Genomic DNA, 26,663 nt, shown 5'->3' with positions numbered 1-26,663 from the left:
ATAGTACCAAAGGCTAACAGTATCACCCCTCTTATTCATTTGTGCTGTTGCAATCTATTATGATTCAAGTGTAGACTTAGGGATTACAGGATTTAATCTATTTCAGCTAAGCTAATTTTTCAGAAGGGACAGATGGCTCAAAAAGGTTGTTTCAAAAATAACCACGTAGTGATGAGGTATTCCGAACCATGGTAAGCTCTTCACGCAGATCATTCATTTAATTCTTTACAAGGTTGCAGAGGTGGGTGCTGTTATAAATGTCATTTACAGACGAGGAAACCAATGAAGAGAGAGTGGCTTGGTAATTTCCTAGGGTCGGGTAGCAGAACCAGACTTGAACCTAGATAGCTTGGTTTCAGATCCTGTGTGCTCAGTGGCCAGGCCTTGCTGCTATCAAGACAGATAATTACTTAAATGAATTCAAACAAATTTGATAGATAGGATCGACTATCTAATACCATAGTTTAGAGAGTAAAGGCTGTCAAGGAGAGAGTCTTTTCCACTTGGACCTATGTATGTATCTTTACGGAGATACCTTTTTCAACTTTGATATCCCTTAAAACTACATAGCCAAATAACTGAACTGTCAAATCGCTCTATTAAAATCTATAACCCATAGTTCACAAAAAAGCATACTGTCTCATTGCTCTTACTTAATAATTTTTAGTGCAAATAAAAAATTAATATAATAATTTGAAATGTTCATCTTAATCACATTTGTTATATTTTTAGTGTACATAATGTAGTACATATATTATTTCTAAACAAATATGCATGTATTAGGGATATGTGCTCAAAATGATCTTATTGATGGGGATATGAGAAATCTTTTTTTTTTTTTTTTTTTTTTTCCCAAGACTCAGAGAAAGCAGGGATAGGTCACTGTGTTCAATAAACAACTGAGAAGTCAGTGATGAGACCTTTAATATTTGTTTCCCCTGATTTTAAACCTGGTCATGCCTTTGATCTTCAGAACCAGCTGAAAAAGCACAGGGTGGGTTTCAGTCCTAGTCAGAAGCAAGAGTGCAGAGGAAATCATCCCAGACAGTCTTTTGCATGAAAGCTATATACTTGAAGGATCTGTTTTTAGGTTTCAGAAACTTCAGTGAAAGTCACTACTAAAAATCAGGGAAATTGAAGGAAAAGCTTCAAAGTTACGAATAAGATTGAAAGTTAGTTTATTCTGGAGAAATAGTAGTAGTTTCAACCTTTACTTTTTCTTTAATGGGGTTGATGAAGGTAAGTAAAGAAGACCATAGTAGAAAGCCTCCAAGGTTGGTTGTAATGTTACCTATTGCTTGTAGTCAGAAGCTTAGCAGGAGGCGGACTTCAGCAATTCTCCACATGCCAGTTCCTTAGCTTATTTTACTTGCTTTTTTATTAGTGGGTCAAGCTTCATCATCATAAATGTTTCTAATATACTGTGAGCTGCTGTCTTTTGTTTATCTGCCCGCTCTGTGGAAGTTGTTAGAGTTCCCTGTTGTTTATTCTTTAATAAAATGTCCAAATTACGGGGATTGTATCTTCTGTTCAGTTTACAAAGCCATAGTTTGTTGGCCATTGGAGTCATTAGACTCTTGTACAATTCCTAGTATTTTTCAGACTAATTAATACTGATTGATTGGTACGATAATCTTAGTAGTATTGGAGATTCTACTGCAGGCGTACTTAGCCCCTGGAGAGGCTTCATTGAAGGATATCCATGGTTGTATTCACGATCCACGATATCTATGCATCATTGTCATATACTTTTAGCATTTCTCTGGAAAGCCTGTAAACACATCTGTCTTTACGAAATCAGTTCTTGGCTCCGACTAGCAGTGTGAACACAGAAGTTGTAAATCTTCGCTGAGTCCGCTGTCCTGTTCCTTTTTTGGGGTATTTAACTTCTTCCTCTGTTCCCTGAGTATCTTGTAAATTGGTAGTTCAATCTAGACACTTGGTTAAAGTTTAGGGATTTTATTTTGTTTTCTAAGGCAAGAATACTTTATAGGAATTGCTACATATTTCTTGGTGCACCACATCACGGGATGTAAAGTTTTGGCTGTTCATTTTGAATGATGCTGGAGTGCATTGGGCGTTCAGGTCTGAGCCCCCCATTTTAAAGTTCCCCCCCCCCAACCTTTAACCAAATGTTTTAGGTATCCAGGGATAATTATCACCCAATCCATTATTTACAATGATTTCTTCTGGATTTATTAGCCAGAATTATTCTCTAAACAATAACTTTAATGCCCCCTGAAATACGGTTTTTATGAGAAAGGTGGGGTAAAACTTTGATGCTTTCCTTTTTTATATTCTTGTTTACAGCTTCCACTGGAGACTAATAAATCACATAGATATTTGTGTAGTTGATGTGCTTTTTAATCCATTGCAGTAATTCTTTTTGATGAAAGTTGGCTCTTCAAGCCACACAAAAAGATATTCCAGGCTAATCTTGTACATTGTACATTTCCTGTCCATTACGTTTTATAGCCATATCAGTAAGTCCTCCTAGTTCCTTTTTGTGGGAAAAGGGTTTTTAGAGGCCACAATCTGGATGCAGGGGAAATTTACTGATGTGGAGGCCTTTTCAGTGGACAGAACCTGAGAACACAAGCACACACACACACTTTAAGATTTACAAAGAGGCATGAGTTTATACTGCTATTTCTAATTCCAATTTAACTTTAAAGGGCTTTTACTCTTCTGATTTTTACTGTTGTATCTTTTTTCCTTTACGTTAAAAAATTTGATTATGGGCTTCCCTGATGGCACAGTGGTTACGAATCTGCCTGCCAATGCAGGAGACGTGGGTTTGAGCCCTGGTCCAGGAAGAGCCCACGCGCTGCAGAGCAACTAAGCCCATGCACCACAACTACTGAGCCTGCACTCTAGAGCCCGCATGCCACAACTACTGAGCCCACGAGCCACAACTACTGAGCCCGTGCACCACAACTGCTGAAGCCCACGCGCCTAGAGCCCGTGCTCCGCAACAAGAGAAGCCACCACAGTGAGAAGCCCACGCACCCCAACGAAGAGTAGCCCCTGCTCGCCACAACTGAAGAAAGCCTGCGCGCAGCAACGAAGACCTAACACAGCCAAAAATAAATTTAAAAAACATTTTTTTTGATTCCTAGGGGATACTAACATAATTCCTTCCTTGCTTTGTCTTACAGTATATCTTTAGTGGTTTCAAAATAGCAATATCAATGGGTTAATTCTAACAGTGTGAGTACTGAATGCTGTTTTAAGACTTCTTTGTTCTTTTTGTTCTTAGACTGTAGTGCAGTAGGCATGGATAGTAAAAATCCTGTGTTTTAAAGTTATTTGAAGTCATTCTTTTCTTTTTTTTTAAAGCTTTATTTATTTGTTTTAAAATTTATTTGGTTGTGTTGGGGTTTTTTTGCTGTGCACGGGCTTTCTCTAGTTGTGGCGAGTGGGGGCTACTCTTCCTTGTGGTGCCGGCTTCTCATTGCGGTGGCTTCTCTTGTTGCGGAGCACGGGCTCTAAGCGCATGGGCTTCAGTAGTTGTGGCTCGTGGACTCTAGTTGTGGCACACAGGCTTAGTTGCTCTGCAGCGTGTGGGATCTTCCCAGACCAGGGCTCGAACCCGTGTCCCCTGCATTGGCAGGCGGATTTTTAACCACTGCACCACCAGGGAAGCCCTCGCTCTTTTCTTTACGTAGTTCTACCACCAACTTGGTACACGTTTAGGTCTGATTTGTTTCTATTTATTTTCAATTTTAGGAATTTATTCTGTCTTTTTCATTTTAATTTAGTTTTTAAAAATATGGTTACAAGGTAAACTTTTTATAACCGTGTACGTGTACAGCAGTCTCACTTTCATTGCTCTTACTCTTTTCCCTTTCTATATAACCATTTTTATTAGCTTTTGATATATCCTTCCTAGTTTTAAAATATAAGCAAACGTGTGCATGTATTTATGGACATAATTGAAGACTGCCCGTTCTTCAGCATTCTTCTCCACTTGCCTGTTTCTGGTTACTGTATGCCTGACCCCGCCCCGTGGCAGTTCTCTGAGAACTGTCCTCGTCCCTTGTTTAACTCCCCAGCTCCTCAGTGATGGACTTCTAGGGGTTTTATTAGCCAGCTTTGGGAGTCAGTGTCTATTAATGGGAAGGAAAAAAGAAGGCGAAAAATATTTATTAAACCCTGTGTTACTTTCTCTGTAAAGTAGGATGACTTTCTCCCCTGTTATTAAAGAGAAGGAAACTGAGGCTGAGTGATCAGTCACCTGCTCCAGGCCACGTGGCCAGTGAGAGGTGGGGCTGCAGTTCAGGGTTCAACTCTGGAGCCGAGTCCACGTCCTTCTGACGGATGGAGAATAATGTGACCTGGCATTTCGGCATTTCAGTGGTTGTTAGGCTGTCACGTTGATGACTTTTTCATCTAATATTTCAGAGTGTCTTGTTTTTCCTTATTTTTTGGATGGCACTGAAGAACCTGATAGTAAACCTCACTCTTATATTTTTTTTAAAGAATTTTTGAGAGTTACATTTTTACACGTACAGTATAGAAAATGCTTTGTATACAGCCAATACTATCATAACAATGGGAATTGGAAAAGGAATTCGCCAGAAGCCTAAACCTTAACTAATCTCACTATTTAAACTATGTAGTTCTTTAACTCAGTTTTAATAAAGGCCAAATTTATTGCATGTATTTTTCTTCCATTTTAACCTGAAACTGATGCCAAGAGCATCCATTTAATGTTAGAATGGGTAATTTGCAATCAGGACAATTATTTGTACTCTCAGATACCTTTTAAGTTATGAGGATCATCAATTCCCTATCTTGTCTTTCTCTTCTCTCAGCTTTAGACATAGACATTCTTTCTCTGAAAACTGTGTTGCCTCAAATTTAACAAAAATGTTTTTTTCTATTCTAGTTTGGGAATACTTGCTACTGCAATTCAGTTCTTCAAGCACTTTATTTTTGTCGTCCATTTCGGGAAAAAGTTCTCGCGTACAAGAGTCAACCTAGGAAGAAGGAGAGTCTTCTTACGTGCTTAGCAGACCTCTTCCACAGCATCGCTACCCAGAAGAAAAAGGTTGGAGTCATACCTCCTAAGAAGTTCATAACAAGATTACGGAAAGAAAATGGTAATTCTCCTACTTCTTTTTTTTTTGCGGTACGCGGGCCTCTCACTGCTGTGGCCTCTCCCGTGGCGGAGCGCAGGCTCCGGATGCGCAGGCTCAGCGGCCATGGCTCACGGGCCCAGCCGTTCCGCGGCACGTGGGATCTTCCCGGACCGGGGCACGATCCTGTGTCGCCTGTATCAGCAGGCGGACTCTCAGCCACTGCGCCGCCGGTGAAGCCCTCTTCTACTTCTTAATGTATTGCTTGTTTAACAGGAAGATCAGGTGCAACAAGCATCAGCTGATGATGCGTTAGCTGCTGAAAAGCCAACGGTGATGTTCCTGTCTCTCATGCAGTGCCAGTTTAGTGAGGAGACGGTCACACAGTGATTACTGTGAGGTGTGATTGCTGCTTGAAGTATGTTGTACAAAGATCAAATTCTGTGTGCCAGGAAGTGAGAAATCATAATTTCTCTTTTTTGCCTGCTTGGCTTTTCTGTCAAGAAAAGTTGTGGGGGTTTGGGGTTTTTTTCTCTCACTTATTGTTCATTTGTTGTTCTCATAATGCTTTCGTGTATGTTAACTCATTTGATCCTTACGATAACCTGATGAGAGAGCATGTTATTTCCCCCATTTTAGCCATGAAAAAAACAGAAGCTAAGAGACCTGCCAGGAGTCACACCCCAGGGAAAGGAAAGACCTAACACAATAAAGTAAACTTTCTGGCTTAGGGTAGGTAGTTTTAACTTTACCTCCTGTCCCCACCCCACTTTTAAAAATAGTTACTGATTGCATCCCACTTCTCTTTTCTCTCTTAAAATATTTTTCATTTGATTTTCATAGCAAGTGCATAAGTTAGACATTACTTCCTCACTTTACGTGATGTCACTGGCTTTCAGAGACGTTAAGGTCACCTGTCGAGCCCCACACTTCTTCCTGACATCTGAGCCCAGTGTTCTGTCCAGTGTGGTGTGCTACCTCAGAAGGTTCAGATGGACTCAAGAAACATGTAGAATTCTGCTTGTTTGTTCGTTTGTTTGGATGTAGGCATTTCAATCATTGTAGAAATAAAACTGAGTAGTATTTTTCGTTAGATTTCTTATCTATTAAATATAATGATGCGCACAGAAATATGGCTTGAGAAGTCTTTAGTGTTGGTTTTTAAACACATCAGTGGAGAGGCCTGTTCATTATCACATGAATTGAGATGAGCATAGGTCATATCTCGTTCCCTAAAACATATGAAGGTGCTGAAATAATATGGCTCTAGGTTACTACTCTTTTTTTTTTTTTTTTTTTTTTGCGGTACGCGGGCCTCTCACTGTCGCGGCGGGTCACTGTCGCAGCCTCCCCCGCCACGGAGCACAGGCTCCAGACGCGCAGGCTCAGCGGCCATGGCTCACGGGCCCAGCCGCTCCGCGGCACGTGGGATCTTCCCAGACCGGGGCACGAACCCGCGTCCCCTGCATTCACAGGCGGACTCTCAACCACTGCGCCACCAGGGAAGCCCTAGGTTACTGCTCTTGAATCTGATACCTATGTTAAAGATTTTGTTCATTTTCTCCATATACAAATATAGATCAGTTGATTAATTGCTCACAAAAACACATCTTTTTTGTGTTCCCCTGACTAAAGCTAAACCTACTTACTTTCTTGAATTGCAGATATGTATAGTATCTTCTGTTGGTAAGAAAGCCAAGTACAACTCTGTTAGAATGTGAACTGAGTGATTCAAGTCTTCTCAGAGAGTCTTTTTGTCTGTGTTGGTAGTAAACTTGGAAAATTTTGTCCTGGTGGAAAACTCATGTACTGTTAACCCGTGAGCAACATGGGTTTGAACTGCGCGGCTTCACTTATATGAGGATTTTTTTCAATAGTAAATGCTGCGGCACTGCAGCATCTGCAGTGGCTTGAATCCACAGGTGCGGGCCAGGTACAGAGGAACCACGTATACAGGGGGCCGACTGTGAGTTACATGTGGATTTTCAGCTGTGCAGAGGGTCACCTCTCCTAACCCCTGCTTTGTTCAAGGGTCAGCTGTACATGATAATTGAACATGCCATCCTTTCTCAGTGATTTTGTTAGTATTTTAGAAATGTTCAACATCGGAAACATAAACTTATACAGAATGCATATTATTTTCCTTTTCATGTAATAGTACATTTTCCTTGACCTTATTGTTGAATAAAATATCACATGTATTCTGTCTTAGTTTGGGCTGCTGTAACAAAATTACCATAGACTGGGTGGGTTAAAGAGTAAACATTTATTTCTCACAGTGTGGAGGCCAGGCAGTCCAGGGTTAGGATGCCGGCAGATTCACTGACGGGTGAGGGCTGTCTTCCTGGTTTGCAGACAGCCACCTTCTCGCTGTGGCCCCTTACGGCGAAGAGAGAGGGAGAAGCAGGCTCTCTCGAGTCTCTTATAAGAGCGCTATCCTCAGCCCTTAAGACCTAAATGAGATCCCAAGGGTCCCATCGCGAGATAGCATCATACTGGCGATTAGGGTCCCATCATACGAATTTGGAGAGGGGCAGGTGCATGCAGTCCATAACATTATCTTTACCTGAACAATGATTTTTAAATTTAGATCGACTCTCCTGCTGAACGCAGAGTTCACGTTTCTGTGTTTTGAAAGTTCTGTGTGGTTCAGTACCTGCAGCTTTATATGTTTGCTTATCCAAGCTGGGGTATCTTTCCGGTATTTGTTATTTTTTAGGAGTTCAATTTTTTTGAATTTTTTTGTGTGTTTAGGCAGAGTCAGTTGATACACAATAGACTTCTTAATTACTTTGTTGAATGAAATTGATTCCAGAATGAATATTCCAAACCCATCTTTTCATTAGCTTTGTTTCATTTTTCTATACCTCAGAAATAATATTTAATAGACAACCATGTTTATTACTTGATGTTGCTGGCTTTTGTAAATATGTTTTGATTCTTGGCTTTTGACTTTTTTCCCGCTAATTAATGTAGAGGAGAGCATGCAAATCAAAGAAGACTTAATAAGGTATCCATTGCATAACTCTAGTGAGATTATATTGACTGGTTTGTTTTAAATCTCTGGAAAGTGTATTACCTATTTCAACATCTCCACTAACTTTCATTGTTGGAGTGTTCTTTTTCCTTCATATTAGTTTATTAATTATACACTCTTTTCTTTTCTTTTTTTTTTTTTTTTTGCGGTACGTGGGCCTCTCACTGTTGTGGCCTCTCCCGTTGTGGAGCACAGGCTCCGGATGTGCAGGCTCAGCGGCCATGGCTCACAGGCCCAGCCGCTCTGCGGCATGTGGGATCTTCCCGGACCGGGGCACGAACCCGTGTCCCCTGCATCGGCAGGCGGACTCTCAACCACTGCGCCACCAGGGAAGCCCCTCATTGTAGTTTTGATTTGCATTTTCCTAATAATTGTGATGTTGAGCATTTTTTCATGTGCCTCTTGGCCATCTGTGTGTATTATTTGGTGAAATGTCTATTTAGGTCTTCTGCCAATTTTTTAATTGAATTGTTTGTTTTTTTGATATTGAGCTCCATGAGCTGTTCGTATATTTTGGAAATTAATCCTTTGTTGTTTCATTTGCAAATATATTCTCCTATCCTGAGGGTTGTCTTTTTGTCTTGTTTATGGTTTCCTTTGCTGTGAAAAAGCTTTTAAATTTAATTAAGTCCCATGTGTTTATTTTTGTTTTTATTTCCCTTACTGTAGGAGGTGGGTCAAAAAAGATATTGCTGTGGTTTATGTCAAACAGTGTTTTTCCTATGTTTTCCTCTAAGAGTTTTATAGTGTCTGGTCTTACATTTAGGTCTTTAATCCATTTGGAGTTTATTTTTGTGTATGGTGTTAGGGAGTGTTCTAATTTCATTCTTTTACATGTAGCTGTCCAGTTTTCCCAGCACCACTTACTGAAGAGGCTGCCTTTTCTCCATTGTATGTTCTTGCCTCCTTTGCCATAAATTAGGTGCCCATATGTGTGTGGGTTTATCTCTGGGCATTCTATCCTTTACTGTTGATCTACATTTGTTTTTGTGCCAGTACCATACTGTCTTGATTACTGTAGCTTTGTGGTATAGTTTGAAGTTGGGGAGCCTGATTCCTCCAACTCCGTTTTTCTTTCTCAAGATTGCTTTGGCTGTTTGGGGTCTTTTGTGTTTCCATACGAATTGTAAAATTTTTTGTTCTAATTCTGTGAAGAATGCCATTGGTAGTTTGATAGGGATTGCATTGAATCTTTAGATTGCTATGTGTAGTATAGTCATTTTCACAATATTGATTCTTCCAATCCAAGGACGTGGTATATCTCTCCATCTCTTTGTATCATCTTTAATTTCTTTCATCAGTGTCTTATACTTCACTGCATACAGGTCTTTTGTCTCCTTAGGTAGGTTTATTCCTAGATATTTTATTCTTTTTGTTGCAGTGGTAAATGGGAGTGTTTTCTTGATTTCACTTTCAGATTTTTCATCATTGTGTATAGGAATGCCAGAGATTTCTGTGCATTACTTTTGTATCCTGCAACCTTACCAAATTCATTGATCAGTTCTAGTAGTTTCCTGGTGACATCTTTAGGATTTTCTATGTATAGTATCATGTCATCTGCAAACAGTGACAGTTTTACTTCTTCTTTTCCAATTTGTATTCCTTTTATTTCTTTTTCTTCTCTGATTGCTGCGGCTAGGACTTCCAAAACTATGTTGGGTAAGAGTGGTGAGAGTGGATATCCTTGTCTTCTCCTGATCTTAGTGGAAATGCTTTCAGTTTTTCACCATTGAGAACGATGTTGGCTGTGGGTTTGTCATATATGGCCTTTATTATCTTGAGGTAGGTTCCCTCTATGCCCATTTTCTGGAGAGTTTTTATCATAGATCGGTATTAAATTTTGTCAAAAGCTTTTTCTGCATCTACTGAGATGATCATATGATGTTTATTCCTTAATTTGCTAATGTGTATCCCATTGATTGATTTGCATATATTGGAGAATCCTTGCACCCCTGGGATGAATCCCACTTGAACATGGTGTATGATCCTTTTAATGTGTTGTTGGATTCTGTTTGCTAGTATTTTGTTCAGGATTTTTGCATCTATGTTCATCAGTGATATTGGTCTTTAATTTTCTTTTTTTGTTATACCTGTTTCTGGTTTTGGTAGCAGGGTGATGGTGGTTTCATAGAATGAATTTGGGAGTGTTCCTTCCTCTGTAATTTTTTGGAAGAGTTTGAGAAGGATGGGTGTTAGCTCTTCTCTAAATGTTTGATAGATTTCACCTGTGAAGCCATCTGGTCCTGGACTTTTGTTTGTTGGAAGATTTTTAATTACAGTTTCAATTCCATTACTTCTGATATGTCTGTTTATATTTTCTAATTCTTCCTGGTTCAGTCTTGGAAAATTGTACCTTTCCAAGAATTTGTCCATTTCTTTGTGATTGTCCATTTTATTGGCATATAGTTGTTTGTAGTAGTCTCTTATAATCCTTTGTATTCCTGCAGTATCAGTTGTGATTTCTCCTTTTTCATTTCTAATTTTATTGATTTGTGTTCTCTCCCGTTTTTTTCTTGATGAGTCTGGCTAGGGTTTGTCAGTTTTGTTTATCTTCTCAAAGAACCAGCTTTTAGTTTTATTGATGTTTACTGTTGTTTTCTTCATTGCTATTTCATTTATTTCTGCTCTGATTTTTATGATTTCTTTCCTTCTACTGACCTTGGGTTTTCTTTGTTCTTTCTCTAGTTGTTTTAAGTCTGTAGGGTTAGATTGTTTACTTGAGATTTTTCTTGTTTCTTGAGGTGAGATTGAATTGTTATAAACTTTCCTCTTAGAACTGCTTTTGCTGCATCCCATAGGTTTTGGGTCGTCGTGTTTTCATTGTCATTTGTTTCTATGTATTTTTTAATTTCTTCTTTGATTTCTTCAGTGATCTCTTGGTTATTTAGTAGCGCACTGTTTAGCTTCTGTGTATTTGTGTTTCTTACACTTTTTTTCCCTGTAATTGATTTCCAGTCTCATAGCATTGTGGTCAGAAAAGATGCTTGATAAGATTTCAACTTTCTTAAATTTTCTGAGGCTTGATTTGTGACCCAAGATGTGATCTATCCTGGAGAATGTTCCATGTGCACTTGAAAAGAAAGTGTCTTCTACCACTTTTGGGTGGAATGTTCTATAAATATCAATTAAATCTGTCTGGTCTGTTGTGTCATTTAAAGCTTGTATTTCCTTATTTATTTTCTGTTGGATGATCTGTCTACTGGTGCAAGTGGCGTGTTAAAGGACCCTGCTGTTATTGTGTTACTGTCAATTTCTCCTTTCATGGTTGTTAGCATTTGCCTTATGTATTGAGGTCCTCCTATGTTGGGTGCATAAACATTTATAATTGTTATATCTTCTTCTTGGATTGATCCTTTGATCATTATGTAGTGTCCCTCCTTATCTCTTGTAACAGTCTTTATTTTAAAGTCTATTTTATCTGATACGAGTATTGCTACTCCAGCTTTCTTTTGATTTCCATGTGCATGGAATATCTTTTTCCATCCCTTCACTTGCAGTCTGTGTGTGTCCGTAGGTCTGAAGTAGGTCTCTTGTAGACAGCATATATATGGGTCTTGTTTTTGTATCCATTCAGTCAGCCTGTGTCTTTTGGTTGGGGCACTTACATTCAAGGTTATTATCGATATGTATGTTCCTATTACCATTTTCTTAATTGTTTTGGGTTTGTTTTTGTGGGTCTTTTTCTTCTCTTGTGTTTCCTGCCTGAAGAAGTTTCTTTAGCATTTGTTGTGAAGCTGGTTTGGTGGTGCTGAATTCTGTTAGCTTTTGCTTGTCTGAAAAGCTTTTGATTTCTCTGTTGAATCTGAATGAGATCCTTGCTGGGTAGAGCAATCTTGGTTGTAGGTTTTTCTCTTTCCTCGCTTTAAGTATATCCTGCCACTCCCTTCTGGCCTGTAGAATTTCTGCTGAAAAATCAGCTGATAACCTTATGGGGATTCCTTTGCATGTTATTTTTTGTTTTTCCCTTGCTGCTTTTAATATTTTTTCTTTGAATTTATTTTTTGTTATTTTGATTAGTATGTGTCTTGGTGTGTTTTTCCTAGGGTTTATCCTTTATGGGACTCTCTGTGCTTCCTGGACTTGGGTGACTATTTCCTTTCCCATGTTAGGGAAGTTTTGGACTGTAATGTCTTCTCATATTTTCTCAGACCCTTTCTTTTTCTCTTCTGGGACCCCTATGATTTGAATGTCGGTGCGTTTAGTGTTGTCCCAGAGGTGTCTTAGGCTGTCTTCATTTCTTTTCATTCTTTTCTCTTTACTCTGTTCCACAGCAGTGAATTCCAGCATTGTGTCTTCCAGGTCACTTATCCATTCTTCTGCCTCAGTTGTTCTGTTATGGATGCCTTCTAGTGTATTTTTCATTTCAGTTACTGTGTGGTTCATCTCTGTTTGTTTGTTCTTTAGTTTTTCTAGATCTTTGTTAAACATTTCTTGTATTTTCTCAATCCGTGCCTCCATTCTATTTCTGAGATTCTGGATCATCTTTACTATCATTACTCTGAATTCTTTTTCAGGTAGATTGCCTATTTCCTCTTCATTTATTTGGTCTTGTAGGTTTTTATCTTGCTCATTCATCTGTGACATATTTTTTTGCCGTCTCATTAAAAATTTTTTTTTTCTGCTTGAGTGGGATTATGTTCCTGTCTTACTGGTTGTTTGGCCTGAGGTTTCCAACACTGGAGTTTGTAGGCTGTTGGGTAGAGCTGGGTCTTGGTGCTGAGATGAGGACCTTTGTGAGACCTCAATCCAATGAATATTCCCTGGGGTCTTAGGTTCTCTGTTAGTCCAGTGGTTTCGACACAGAGCTCCCACCGCAGGAGCTTCAGCCAGAACCCCCGCTCGTGAACCAAGATCCCTCAAGCCACGTGGGGTGGCAAAAAAAAAAAAAAGAGAGAGAGAGAGAACAATAACAAAGTAAAAAATAAAATTAGAGTAGGAAACTAACAGATATGTTGGAAAGACTATAAAAATAAAAATATAGATGAATCAACAACCGGAAAGTACATCAGTACCGCAATAGTAGAAAAAGAGGAGGAGGGAAAGGGAAAGGAAAAGAAAGAAAAGGAGAAAAAAGAGGGGGAAAAGCCCTTGGCTGTGGAGGGCGGGGCCTAAGCAAGGGCGAGGTTTGGGTGGCGGGCGGGGCCTATTCTTCGGACCCACAGGACTGGAAAAGGCCTTGGGGCTGTGGGGGGTGGGGCTTAGGCTGAAGGAACAGAAGGGGCCCAGGCGTGCCCCCCATCCCTGGTCTCAGAGGGCCAGAGACCTCACCTGGGAGCCCAGCAGGCTTCCTGGGCTCGAGTGGGCTGGGCAAACGCCCTCCTCTCCTCTCTTGCTCCTGCCACCTGCCTCTCCTGTTCTCCCCTCGGCCTCCCTCCTATGCCCCCGGGACCAGTGCGGCCAGGGGGAGGGGTGGGCCCTGGAGGGCAGAGGACCGGCCTGGGAGCCCAGCAGGCTCCCCAGGCCGAGTGGGCAGGGCACACGCCCTGCACTCCTCTCCCTCTCCTCCGGGAGGGTCCCTCCCATCTGCCTCTCCTGCTCTCCCCAGCCTCCCTCCTGGCCCACGAGGCCTGGAGGGGGCTTTCGAGCAGGGGTACCAGCCTGGGCGCTTAGCAGGCTTCCTGGCGCAAGTGGGCCAGGCCATTGCCCTCTGTTCCTTTCCCACTCCTCCCGAAGGGCCCCTCGCGCCTGCCTCTCCTGATCTCCCCGGCTTCGGGGGCACTGATCCTGTCTAGCTTCCACTTCTCCTGCTTCAGTCCCCCGACGCCCTACCGGTTCACTTAGGGGTTCCACCCGTCTCCTTGGGCGTCAAGGTCCCCACAAGTGGCTGGCAGGCACCCTAGTTGGGAGGCGCTAACTCGGCATCTTCCCACACCGCCATCTTAGAATGTATTTTCTGGAGTGTTCTTAAATCAATCTCCTTCCGTGTTATGTTAAAAACTTCCCATTCTGTATTCCCAGTGGATGTTAGCTCTATATTGTTTTAACCGCTATTGCTTTATATTACTAATCATTTAGATATCCCTTGGAAAGAATCTGTTTTAATTTCAGTAATGGATTTTTGTTTTTAAAATTTTCATTTGTGTTACCTAATCACAGCAGAAGACACGATAGCACTGTGCTCCTGCACCTGGTGTGACAACAGTTGCTCCATATATATGTTGTCTCTGATGACAGGGATATTTGCATCGCATTAATGATTATATGCTTAGTCTTTACTGTGCTCCAGGCACTGTGCAGGATTAAGGATAATGAAATAAGACAGACCTCTGCCCTCATGGGGCTGACATTCTAGCGAGAAAGACAGACAAACAGTTACGTAAGATAATGTGTCATTGCTACAAATAAAAGTAAGCAGGGCAAGGTGGTGGAGGATGAGGGAGTTGATGAGTGGTGTGAGAGCAGAGGTGTGAAGTGAGAGACAAGTCATTTGAAGATCAAAAGCAGGGTTGTTCCAAGCAGGTAGAACAGAAACTGCACTTGCCCTGAGTGCTTGAAGGACAGCAAGAAAATTACTGCAGGTAGAGAGGAGTGAGCTGAAGGTCAAGTCAGAGAGAAGGAAGGGCCAGGCAGCTCCCGGTTTATTGTGAAAGCCACGGGAGGCCCCTGGAGGGCTCCGCTCTGCATCAGAAGGCCCCCTGGCTGCCGGGGGCCTGGCGGCAGGAAGGGGCACCCACGGGCAGTGCGAGAAGCATGGCGACTGGCCGGGAGACCGCTGCAGTCGCGGAGGTAGGAGACGAAGCCATCTGCTTGTGACGATTGACTCCTGTCAGTTCTCCCTCGTTTAGAAGAGCTAACACACAGGTTTGTGACCTAACCAACTGAGTTGACTCAGCTGGATCATCAAGGAGGACTTGAAGTCAGACCAGCCGGCTCGAGACAAAGTGCATTTTTCACTTTGTTGTTTGGGGCCAAGTTGATTCTTCTCATGTCGTCGTAGCTGTTCCAACCCCTGTTGTTCGTTCCTTCCTTCATTCACTCAAGAAATGTCAGGCGCGTCTAATGTGTGGCAGGACTGTTCTGAGTGCTGGGGATACAGCAGTGAATGCAGGAGGAAGGGTGCTGCTTCTCAGGGAACCCGTGTGTGCACAGCAGCGTTTCAGGTGCTATGGAGAGACACAGATACAAAAATATGAACACATCTTCCTCAAGCGAGGAAATAACAGCTATTAAATAGATTTTAGTAAATATTTTCTCATATCCATTAATGCTTTTTCTCCAAAAGAGCATGAAAGATATTTTGTATGATGAAAAGCTGTAGCTATTTCTGAATTATGAAGAAAACTTACTTTTAGGCAGTGATTCAGTTTCCCTCTTTTATTTTTTTTGCATTGATGTTACAGCTGTACCAGGACTTTGATAGCTTATACGTTTCATATACGTTTATTTAATATTGACATTGTCTGTCTCTCCCGCTAGACTGTGAGTTCCTCAGTGTCGGGAGCCATTTGTTTCTATGCACCTTTGTAGTCCGAGGACTTAATCCAGTTCCCGGCACATCGGGGGTGCTTACTAGATATTTGTTGGATGAGTGAATGAATGAGTGAATTTGTTTAATTTGCCAAAGCAAGTTTGAAGTCCGCCTTGCCCATTATGCTGCTTTGCAGAGAAGAAAGCCACCCATAAGAAAGCTAAGAGTTTAGAAATCAAATATAATACAGTTTACAGGGATTGTTGTGAGGCCATTTAGTCGATGATGTTTGGATGTTTATGTGATCTTGGTTGATGTTTAAAACTACAGTGGCTGCTCTTAGTTTAGGCTCTGCGAGGTTCTGGTATGTTCGGTTTACTATGTTTATAGAAATTGGATGATAATATTTAAAATATTTGAACAAAATAGAGTATTTTCTGATTTACTTTGCATCTCATTTGTAGAGCATTCAGGTCAATTGAGGTATTTCTTTGAATATGATGTCATTGTTCTGTATTAAAGGAACATACCCTCCCAAAAGATATTTCATCTTTAAAAAAAATAAAAACATTTGCATATTTCTGCTTTACAAAAAATATTTGTTTTGAGAAACATGCATGTGTGCTAAAATAATTTAAGAGGGAGAGTGAGTCTAGCTTGTGGCATTAAGCCATCACTACCCACTGTGGTGAATTATCCATCCCTCACCCTAACCAGGCCCTTAGCAGTGGTTACAAGTCTTTTTCCTGGCCCTCTCCCATCATCCCTCCCTCTGTATTCTCCATGACCCCCCCCAGTCTGTTTCCACTTTGTTCAAGACCCCGAATCGCCTCTAGCATAATCTCCCTGCAGTCCTCGTCTTAGTGGGCCTCCTGAGGTTGGTGATTCTAGATTTGTGACCTGGGGAGGGGTGAGTGAGAGATGGAAGCTCTTGGTTTTTGAGGGGCCCCATTCACGTCCAGGAGCTGCCTGGACACAGAGCAGGTTAGGGCAGGAGTCGGGGTGGATGGAGAAACCATGGGTCAGGCCATTAGTGGGCGAGGGGAGGTTAGCCATGACCACAGAAGGGTGAGGGTTAAGGGTAGGATGGCCAGATCTTACGCGCTTTCTTGATTGAGGGAGAGTTTTTATATGCAAGTGAAAGTGTAGTGGTTTAGGGGTGGCAGCAGGAAGCTAGAAGATGCCAAAGGTTGAAGAAATGGGGAGTTTAGAACAGAAAGCAGCTCTTAGAAGGAACAGCAGACAAAGGGTTGCGAAAGAAGAAAATCCCAAGGATGAGGAAGGAAATGAGGTACAATAATAGTGGAGACTAGGAGACTGGGGTGAGGGGCAGGGTGGTGTTCTTAGGGATGGAGGTTATTGCCTTGAGAGGCAAGGGGAAAAGTCATTGACCTCAGTTATCTCAGCTTTGGCATAGACCAGTCCATTGGCGGCACCATCTGAGGGTTCCCAGCATGACTTGGCTTGATCTCGGAGACGGAGAGGATGGCTGGAGGGTTTGCAGAGGTGCAGGCGTCTCACGGTGTGGGTGGTGTGCAGTGACATCTGCCGGAGCAGGTGGTGGGAGTGGTGTCAGATGCTTTGGATCCACTGTCCCTCGTGGGCAAAACCCAGAAGACACGCAGTACAGCAAATTAAAGATCAGTTAGAGGTTAAGTCCACATGCACTAATGCAGGAACTCTTAGGACACAGGGCTTTTATTGTTATTAAAAATAACATAGGGAGTTTGTTTAAGGCTAATCAAACCCCTCAGGACAGACTTATAGCAGAGAAGTGAAGTGTGGCTCCAGGTGCAGTCCTAGCATCATTGTGTTGGCCTGTGACATGCCCGTGACCAGAGGTGGAACCACAGGATGGATCCAGACAGTCTTGCTCTAGCACCCGCATCTTAAATGTGATACTTTTCAAAGATCTTTTTTGACACGTAAATTAAAATCATTATTTTCTTTTAATATTCATGAAAATGAATATTTTCACTTGCTCCCATTTTATCTTTATAATAACCTTGCAGAGGAAGATGGTATTCCATTTTAGAGACAGGAAAATCAAGACGTTTTTCGTTACAGTGGGGTTGAATGTTTTTTCGTGTGTTTTATTTAAACTTTTGAGTTTTGTTTCTATAAATTGTTGATTTCAAGTCCTTTGCCAACTTTGTGTTTTCTGTTATGTTGAGATAAACTCTTTATATTATATGTTGAAGATGTTAATAACTTTCAGGTTTCACTGTTTTTAACTTTTTCAATGAGTTCTAATGCATGGAACTTAGTTTTATGCAGTCATGTCTGTAGCTCTTCTAAAATGTAATTTTTAAATTCCTTTTATTTTAGGAAGGCTCTCCTTAAATTTTCTTCTCAATTTCTATTCTATCGTTTAAAAAACTGTAAACTGTGAACTTCCTGGCACTTATTAAATGTTTACGGAAGCTCTGAAGGTGAAGCTTCCTGACTGGGTGGTCATCTGAGTGCTTTTTGTTGGCTGGACCGCGGGCGCCTTGTGTGGCCAGGTGGCCCCGGCTGCCTGTATGTGGCTCGCTGGGGCCGGACGGCCTGGCTTGAATCCGGGCCCTGCCGCTTCCTGGCAGTGACTTTACCACTTGATCCCCTTTCCTCGCTTGTGAAATACCGTTAATAGCAATGTCACAGGGCATGAGACCCTGACCCTGAAGTCCTTCCTCTTCAGGCTCAGGGTGCGTGATGCAAGCACAGGTCAAGCACTTAATGTTAGCGACCCTCAGGATTCCACGTCATTTACTTATTCCTGTAACTACAGGAAACGTTCCACAGAGTTACAGACCTCACATTTGGAAGGGGCCTTAGAGAAAATCTGGATTAAATAGGTAGTTCATGATGCCTTTGTTCCCTAAGCCTGACTGCACAGCAGAGTCACCTGGAGGAGCTTTGAAAAGTGCAGGTTCCAGGCCTCATCTCTGACTTAATCAGAATCTCTAGCATGTATGGCCCAGTACTTTTTAATGTGAACAACTTCCTCTGTGGTTCTTATGCATTTGCGTTGGCACTGCCAAGAGGTTGTCCAGCTTCTACTTTAAAACTTTCCATGTTGGGACTTCCCTGGTGATGCAGTAGTTAAGAATCCGCCTGCCAATGCAGGGGACACTGGTTCGATCCCTGATGCAGGAAGATCCCACGTGCCGCGGGGCAACTAAGCCCGTGCGCCACAACTACTGAGCCTGCGCTCTAGAGCCTGCGAGCCACAACTACTGAGCCCACGTGCCACAACTACCCAAGCCTGCGCGCCTAGAGCCCATGCTCTGCAACAAGAGAAGCCACCGCAGTGAGAAGCCCGCACACCGCAACGAAGAGCAGCCCCCGCTCGCTGCAACTAGAGAAAGCCCGCGTGCAGCAATGAAGACCCAATGCAGCAGCCAAAAATAAAAAAAACTTGCCATGTTGTAATATTTGTGGAGTAATAGATTAAATGAGTTAATAAAAAGCGGTTGTTTCTTATCTCCTCAGTACATTATGTGTGAGGATAGGTTTTGCTCTTTTCTCATTGACCTGTTAGTATTCTTTTAAAGATTCTCTTTCATCGTAACTGTTTTCTCCAAATTCAGTCATAATGTGTATATGCGAAAGATACCTATTTCTTGTACATTACTCTAACAGTTCCAAACATTTTACTTAGCTCTGATGGAATACTGTTCTTTTTTTTAGTTTAGTTTTTTTCATGAAGTTATTAATTCTGAAATGCGCTTACTTTCAGAGCTCTTTGACAACTACATGCAGCAGGATGCCCACGAGTTCTTGAATTACCTGCTGAACACGATCGCCGACATCTTACAGGAAGAGAGAAAGCAGGAAAAGCAGAATGGTCGTTTGCCCAACGGGAATATTGACAGTGAAAACAACAACAGCACACCAGACCCAACGTGGGTTCATGAGATTTTTCAGGGAACATTAACTAATGAAACCAGATGTCTTACTTGTGAGACTGTAAGTATATCATAAAATTTCGTGTAGAACAAATCTCATCCATTATATGAAGTGTTCTTTGAGAGTGGGTATGAGAGATGAACTGGGAAGTTGTAATCCTCAGGGGTAGAGTATATGACTGTGACAGATGTGCCTCTCAGTTGTCCGCTTGTTCATAGTGAATACTGAGGTGGCAGAGAAACACTTGCTGCTGTTTGAACTATTTGAGTTTGTTTCGCTACAAGAGACCGTAGAGCCATATTCTGGAAATTATAGTCTTAGTTGAGCTCGTAAAACCTACAGGTCAGGGAAGTATATTAATTTGTTGCTCCTTTTCCTACAATTATGTTTGTTGTTTATGGTTGGAATAAAAGCTGAAGCCTCCTGTGTACACTTAAGGAGGGAAACTACCCACTTGCTGGGTAGTTTGTAAAGATGAGCAATAGGTAAATCTCTTGAAAACGATTTACTCGTAGGGTCGGATGACGCAGGCCTCCTGTTAAGTTCTTACCTTGTTCTCCCTTGACGAATGAAAGGTCAGACTCTTACTTAGGGACCTTTATCCAGTTCTGCCACTGACCCCCTTTACAGCACCGCCTCCTCTCAGCACAGGGTCTGGTTTTAGAGTTTAGTGGTTTGCGTCGCATGTGGTCACCATGCTTCCTTTAGCCTCCTGCAATCTGGAACATGTTCATAGTCTTCTTCTCTTTTATGATACTTACATTTTTAAAGACTGTGCCCCTCCCCCCTTTAATCTAACATTCCTCGTATCAAGTTTGCCTGATGTTTCCTTCTAATTAGATGCAGGTTGTGCATTCTTTTTTCTTTTCTTTTATTAATTAACTTTTTATTTTTGGCCGCGTTGGGTCTTTGTTGCTGCACGCTGGCTTTCTCTAGTTGCGGCGAGCGGGGGCTACTCTTCGTTTTGGTGCGCGGGCTTCCCATTGCGGTGGTTTGTCTTGTGGAGCACGGGCCCTAGGCACACGGACTTCAGTAGTTGTAGTTGCAGCACGTGGGCTCAGTAGTCGTGGTGCATGGGCTTAGTTGCTCCGTGGCATGTGGGATCTTCCCGGACCAGGGCTCGAACCTGTGTCCCCTGCATTGGCAGGCGGTTTCTTAACCCCTGCGCCACCAGGGAAGCCCCGGTTTGTACATTCTTGACCGGAACAATTCATAGTTAATATGTCTTCGTCAGGATATCACATACAGGCACACAGTTCCTTCTGCCCCTCGTTGGTAAAATTAATTTTGATCTCCGATTCACGATGTTGTTCAGTTTCTCCACTTCATAATGACTTTTTTATGCCCTTGTAACTAGTAGGGAGACTGTGGGAGACACAGATATTCTTGTTCCTCATCAAAATCTCCCCCCAGACTTAGCATTCACTGATGATTTTTGCCCAGTCCAGTCTTTACTGTGATGGTTGTACTGCTAGTTTTTAATAGCAGAGGAGAGTAGCGTGGTCAACTGGAAAAGAGTCCACAAGCTAGAAAAGTAAGGGAAATGCTTTATGGATGTTGGAAAGAATAACATAGTCTACTCGGTTAACTGAATCACATAAACTTACACTGGCAGAGACTAATAAGGAACTCTTTTTTCTTTTTCTTTTTAAATAGATTTAAGAAAAATGGAGTGGAAAGTACAGAGAGTTCCCAAATTGCCCCCCTCCCCACTTCCCCCTAATGGTAACATCCTTGGCATTAGTAAGATATATTTGTTGCAGTTGCTGGGCCAATGTCAATACGTTATTATCTGAAATCCATAGTTTACATAAGGGTTCATTCTTGGTGCTGTCTGTTCTTTGATTTCTTTTTGTTTTGACAAACGTATAATGATGTGTCAATCACTACAGTATCCTGCAGAGTGGTTTCACTCTGTGCTCCACGGATTCCTGCTTCCCTCCTCCTCAACCCCCGGCAGCCGCCGCTTGTTTTCCTGCCTCCATAGTTTTGCCTTTTCCAGATGCCATGTGGTTGGAATCGCAGAGTATGCAGCCTTTGCAGATTGGCTTCTTTCACTTAGCAGTGCGTATTTGAGGTCCCTGCATGTCTGGTCACAGCTTGACAGCTCATTTCTTTTTACTGCTGAATTACGATTTATTGTCTGGAGGTACCAGAGTTTATCCATTCACCTACTGAAGGACATGTAGGTTGCTTCCAGGTTTTGATAATTATGAACAGAGCTGTTAGGACCGTGCGTGTGCAGGTTTTTGTGTGGGCATAACTTCCCAGCCTCTTTGGTTAGTACGGCGCTGAGCACAGTTGCCGGATCGTGTGGTGAGAAGAGTATGTTTAGTTGTGTGAGGCGCTGCCAGCGTGGCTGCGCCATTCCCGCCAGCTATGAGTGAGGGTTCCTGATCAGCGGGTGCTGTCGTCAGCGTTTTGGGTTTTCGCTGTTCTATTGTAGATGTGTAGTAGCGTCTTGTTGTTGTTTTAATATGCACTTCCCTGATGACATGTGATGTGGAGCATCTTTTCATGTGCTTGTTTGCCATCTGTACATCTTCTTTGGTGAGGTATCTGTACTGGTCTTTGACCCATTTTTAAAATCAGGTTGTTTGTTTTTCTGTCGTTGAGTTTTAAGAGTTCTTCGTATATTTTGGATACCAGTCCTTTATCAGGTGTGTCTCTTGCAGAGATTTCCTCCCAGTCTGTGGCTTGTCTTCTCATCCTCTGAACCGTGTCTTTGGTAGATGAGAAGTTTTAAATTTTAAGTATTAAATTTTAATTTTAATAAAGTCCAGTCTTTTCCTTCATGGAAGTGCTTTCGATGTTCTTTAAATGCTTTTGGTGTTGTATTGAAAAGTCATCACAAACCATCAGCGGGTGTAGAGTCGTTGCGAGTGGGAGGCCCCGGGAACCGAGTCAGAGGTCCCTCCCATTGCATCGCGTCGTCTCCTTGCACGTAGGAAAAGTGATGACTAAAGTTCTGTCCTACTCCAGTTCAGATGAATAAATAGTAACTTCATTTTTATAAGATGATTTATGCGTAATTCAAACAGAACATTGTTCAATTTTGGGGGAAAATAAAAGAAAGTCATAAGTGAAGATTACAGTTTGGCATTTTGGGCTAAATTTTTTTCTTAAATGATAAAACAATACAGATATCACATCCTTTGCCAAACATTCTCATTCAGTCTTGGCCTGTGTTTTTTAAGAAATAGCGTATATGGTACAGTTTGTTTTATGCTTCACAGTATTACCAAGATTAGGAGAAGTAATGGAATTTCACATCACACTAGCCTTTGCCAGTAAGAAAATCAGTCACAGGTGCACTTTGGTGTTTTACCTGTACATATAATGAAAGTTATTCATTCAGTGTCCTTTTGGATAACTTGGGGGGAAAAAGGATTCTTTATATACTTAATTATACTTAATAATACTAATAATAGAGTGCACTTAATTCTATCATTTTGGAACAGTGATTAAAGAAATCAAAGGTTGTAAAGCAATTATACTCCAATGAAGATGTTTAAAAAAAAAAAGAAATCAAAAATGTTTCCCTATTTTTACAGATAAGCAGCAAAGATGAAGATTTTTTAGACCTTTCTGTTGACGTGGAACAAAACACATCCATTACTCACTGCTTAAGGTAAGTGCAGAGTTATTTATTTTGACATGTAATGACTGTCTTTGGGCTTAGAATATTTTTAAATGAATACGTAACTTTCTGGTATAGACACAGTTATTTTGTGTCTTACACAGGGGTTTTAGCAACACAGAAACTCTATGCAGTGAATACAAATACTACTGTGAAGAATGCCGCAGCAAACAGGAAGCACACAAACGGTAAGTCAGTGTTTTTAACATTTATAGTGATTCTTTGGCAGTGTTGTGGATGGGCTTTTCTAGCTGAAAGCGATCTATGACAATTTGCGATGAGAAAACATTTCTTTCATCACCAACAGCTCAGACTCATTAGGTAATTCCTAGATAAACAGTATCCAACTCTGTACCCTCAGGTGACTTTCTGCATTTAGTGATTGTTTAATAATCATAAACCAATACAGTTAAAATATTTTGCTTTGAAGCTTTCTTGATAATGTAAACTTCTTCTTGGTGAGGAAGGACGAGGGGAAAGTACTTTACTCACCCTCACCCTGGTTTCCACTGTTCCTGCATAGGATTTTGTACCTTCTCTCAGTATATTATTATGAAGACAGTATTTCGGTATCAAGGAATTGAATCATCATCGTCATCCTGATTATTTTACTTTCTATTTTGGATCAAGCTCAGAAAAGTTGCGTGAACGATACTAACAATGTTTTTTCTTTACCCTAAACCATTCGAGAGTGAGTTCCTGATATGATGTGATCCTGGACACTTGGGTAGCTGTTTCCTACCAAAAAGGAAGTCTCCTATGTACTGTATCCATCCAGGTCAGGAAAGTAACGCTGATGTGTTACTGTTATCGTAGACCTTATTTTAGTGTCACCAGAGATCCCAATAATGTCCTTTATAGAAAAAAGGATCCAGTCCAGAATTACACATTGCATTTAGTATTCATGTCTCTTTAGTCTTTTTTACATTTAGAACAGTTCCTTAGTCTTTTCTTGACTTTCATTATCTTGGCACTTGAAAATTACAGATTAGTTATTTTATAGAATGTTCTTCTTTGGGTTTGTCTCATGTTTTTGTATGATTAGGTTCAGGTTATGTATTTTGGGCAGGAATCGCACAGAAGTGATGCTGTGTTCTTCTCATTGTGTTCTTTTAAATGGCACACGATTCTCTATGTGTCAAGTGTCAGGGTTCCCAAGACACTCCTGGATTTGGTGATTGACTAGAAGGACTTGGAGGACTCAGCATACATAGTCGTGCTCACAGCTGAGATTGATTACAGGGAAAGGGGACAAGTACAATCAGCCAAGGGGAAGCCAGGCCAGCTTGCAAGAGTCCTGTCCCCGTGGAGTCACACAGACGTACTTAGTTCCTCCAGCATCAAATGTGACAACATGGGAGAAATGTTGTCTCCCAGGGAAGCTCCTCACTGACTCGGTGGCCGAGATTTATTGGGGGCTGGACACGTAGGCATCCTCTGCCTGGCATGTACCAAAATTCCAGGCTTCCGGAAGGGAAGCAGGTGTTCAGCATAAACCAGATGATTTGCACAGACAGTTCTCAGGGGCATCGAGACACGCTTGTCAGTTAGGGAACAGTGGGGACACCCCCCGATCAAGTTCCCAGATGTTAGCCCAGGACCATCCTTGCACCCGGCCTTTCCGAGGACAGTCTGAGGCCTGCTCTGGTACTCTGTCTTGCACATCTCGTGACTGGTACTGTTCTCTTTGGACACTTGACTAAGGTGCTGTCTCCCAGGATTCTTCACTGTGAAGCTGTGCTTTTCCCCAGTTGTAATTCATATGTATTTTGAGATTGAAAGTTCGGTGAGAAATGGGGATATTTACAGTTTTTTTCATTTTTTAAATCTCAGTGAGGACTCAGAGATTCCTGTTTTATCCTGTGGGTAATGATTGTCTCGTTTATTTTCATGTTCACATTATCCCGATTTGGCCAGCAGGAGCCCCTTCCCGCTGCCTCTGGTGTCTTTTGTCCCGTCCCTTTGTTCTCCAGCCCCTCTTTACTCTGTAGTGCAACAAGATGTCCAGGCTTGCTTTGTACCTTCCTTGCCCCCCACACTGGTACCAGCCGTTTCTCGAAGGAGCCCTGGTTCCTTTTAGGGGGAGAATAACGTTTAAAAACCAGGACCGTGGTATAGGTGTGCTCGTTGCCGTTGCCGTGTCACTGTTCCTGGGCCCACTTAGTGAACAGAGCTGGAGGACATGCGTGCTTGTGTGTGTACATATGTACACATATTTACATCTGTACTTATTTATCTGTTGGTCTATCTGTATCGAAAAACCACAAATTCACAACAGTACCTCCAGTTTCATCCAACACCATAGGGTTTATTCTGGTTTTCTCCTTTTTAATATTTGTAAGCCCCTCCTCTGACAGTACAGATTGGCTCCCATTATCCTTATGTGTGTGTGTATATATATATATATATATATATATATATATATATATATATATATATTTTATCCTTATGTATTTAATAGTTTGGTCAGTGCCCCTGTAGGTAGCCAGGCTTATCACCGCACCCCTGCCCCCCAGAAATAAACCTGCATTTATATGCTCAATGATCTTCAACAGATGGTGGTGGGAAAACTGGGTATCCACATGCAAAAGATTGAAGTTGGATCCTTACTTCATACCATTCACAAAAATTAACTCAAAATTGGTTAAAGACCTAACCATAACACCTGAAACTATAAAACTCTTAGAAGAAAACATAGGGGGAAAAAAAGCCTCACGATGTTGAGTATGGCAGTGATTTCTTGAATATGACACCTAAAGCACAAGCAACAAAAGCAAAAATAGATAAATGGGACTATATCAAACTTAAAAACTTACGTGCAACAAAGGAAACAACGGAATGAAATGACATGAATGGGAGAAAATATTTGCAGAATATTAACAGAATGGGAGAAAATATTTGAAAACCAGATATCTGATAAGAGGTTAATATCCAGAATATAAAGAACTCACACAACTCAACAGTAGAAACCACATCACCCAATTAAAAATTGGGCAAAGGACTTGAGTAAACATCTCTCCAAAGATGACATACAGATGGCCAACAGGCATATGAAAAGATAACGTAACTATTATCCGGGAAATGCAAATCAAAACCACAGTAAGATACCACCTCACATTAGTTAGGATGGCCACTTTCAAATAAAAAGAGAAAATAATGAGTGTTGATAAGGATATGCAGAAAAGGGAACTGTGTATTGTTGGTGGAAATGTAAAATGTTGCAGCCACTGTGGAAAACAGTGTGAAGGTTCCTCAAAAGTATTAAAAATAGAATTACCGTATGATCCAGCATTCTGCTTCTAAGTACATATCCAAAAGAACTGATAACAGGATTTTCAAAGAGATATGTGCATTCCCATGTTCATTGCTCTAGTATTTACAATAACCAAGAAGAGGTGGAGGCAACTTAAATGTCTGCTGACAGTCACACATGGTCATAGGTCGTGTTCCCCTCACCCCCAGCACTATGTGCCCCAGTTAGTCGTGCTTGACATTAAGTTTATAAGAGGAAACTGGAATTTTATGTACAATTATTAAGCTTTTCTGTGTGGTCAAGACTTGCCCTTTTTCTTTTCTAATATAAAAATTTAAAGCTATAACTTTTCC

The 26,663-nt window shown here is 41.5% G+C and overlaps 1 protein-coding gene across 2 annotated transcripts in view; it reads left to right on the top strand.

Annotated features, from left to right (window-relative positions):
• USP12 (ubiquitin specific peptidase 12) overlaps window positions 1–26,663 on the top strand; it is a 79,569-nt gene that overhangs the window by 41,716 nt on the left and 11,190 nt on the right. For both annotated transcript variants that reach the window (XM_032611485.1, XM_032611486.1), the window contains 4 exons: window positions 4,892–5,105; window positions 19,248–19,477; window positions 22,972–23,048; window positions 23,162–23,245. In XM_032611485.1, coding sequence (XP_032467376.1) covers window positions 4,892–5,105; window positions 19,248–19,477; window positions 22,972–23,048; window positions 23,162–23,245 — 605 coding nt within the window. The remainder of the gene's footprint in view (window positions 1–4,891; window positions 5,106–19,247; window positions 19,478–22,971; window positions 23,049–23,161; window positions 23,246–26,663) is intronic.

The sequence above is a fragment of the Phocoena sinus genome, chromosome 18 (assembly GCF_008692025.1).
Source record: "Phocoena sinus isolate mPhoSin1 chromosome 18, mPhoSin1.pri, whole genome shotgun sequence".
NCBI lineage: Eukaryota > Metazoa > Chordata > Mammalia > Artiodactyla > Phocoenidae > Phocoena > Phocoena sinus.
This window is presented reverse-complemented; position numbering and strand designations above follow the sequence as displayed.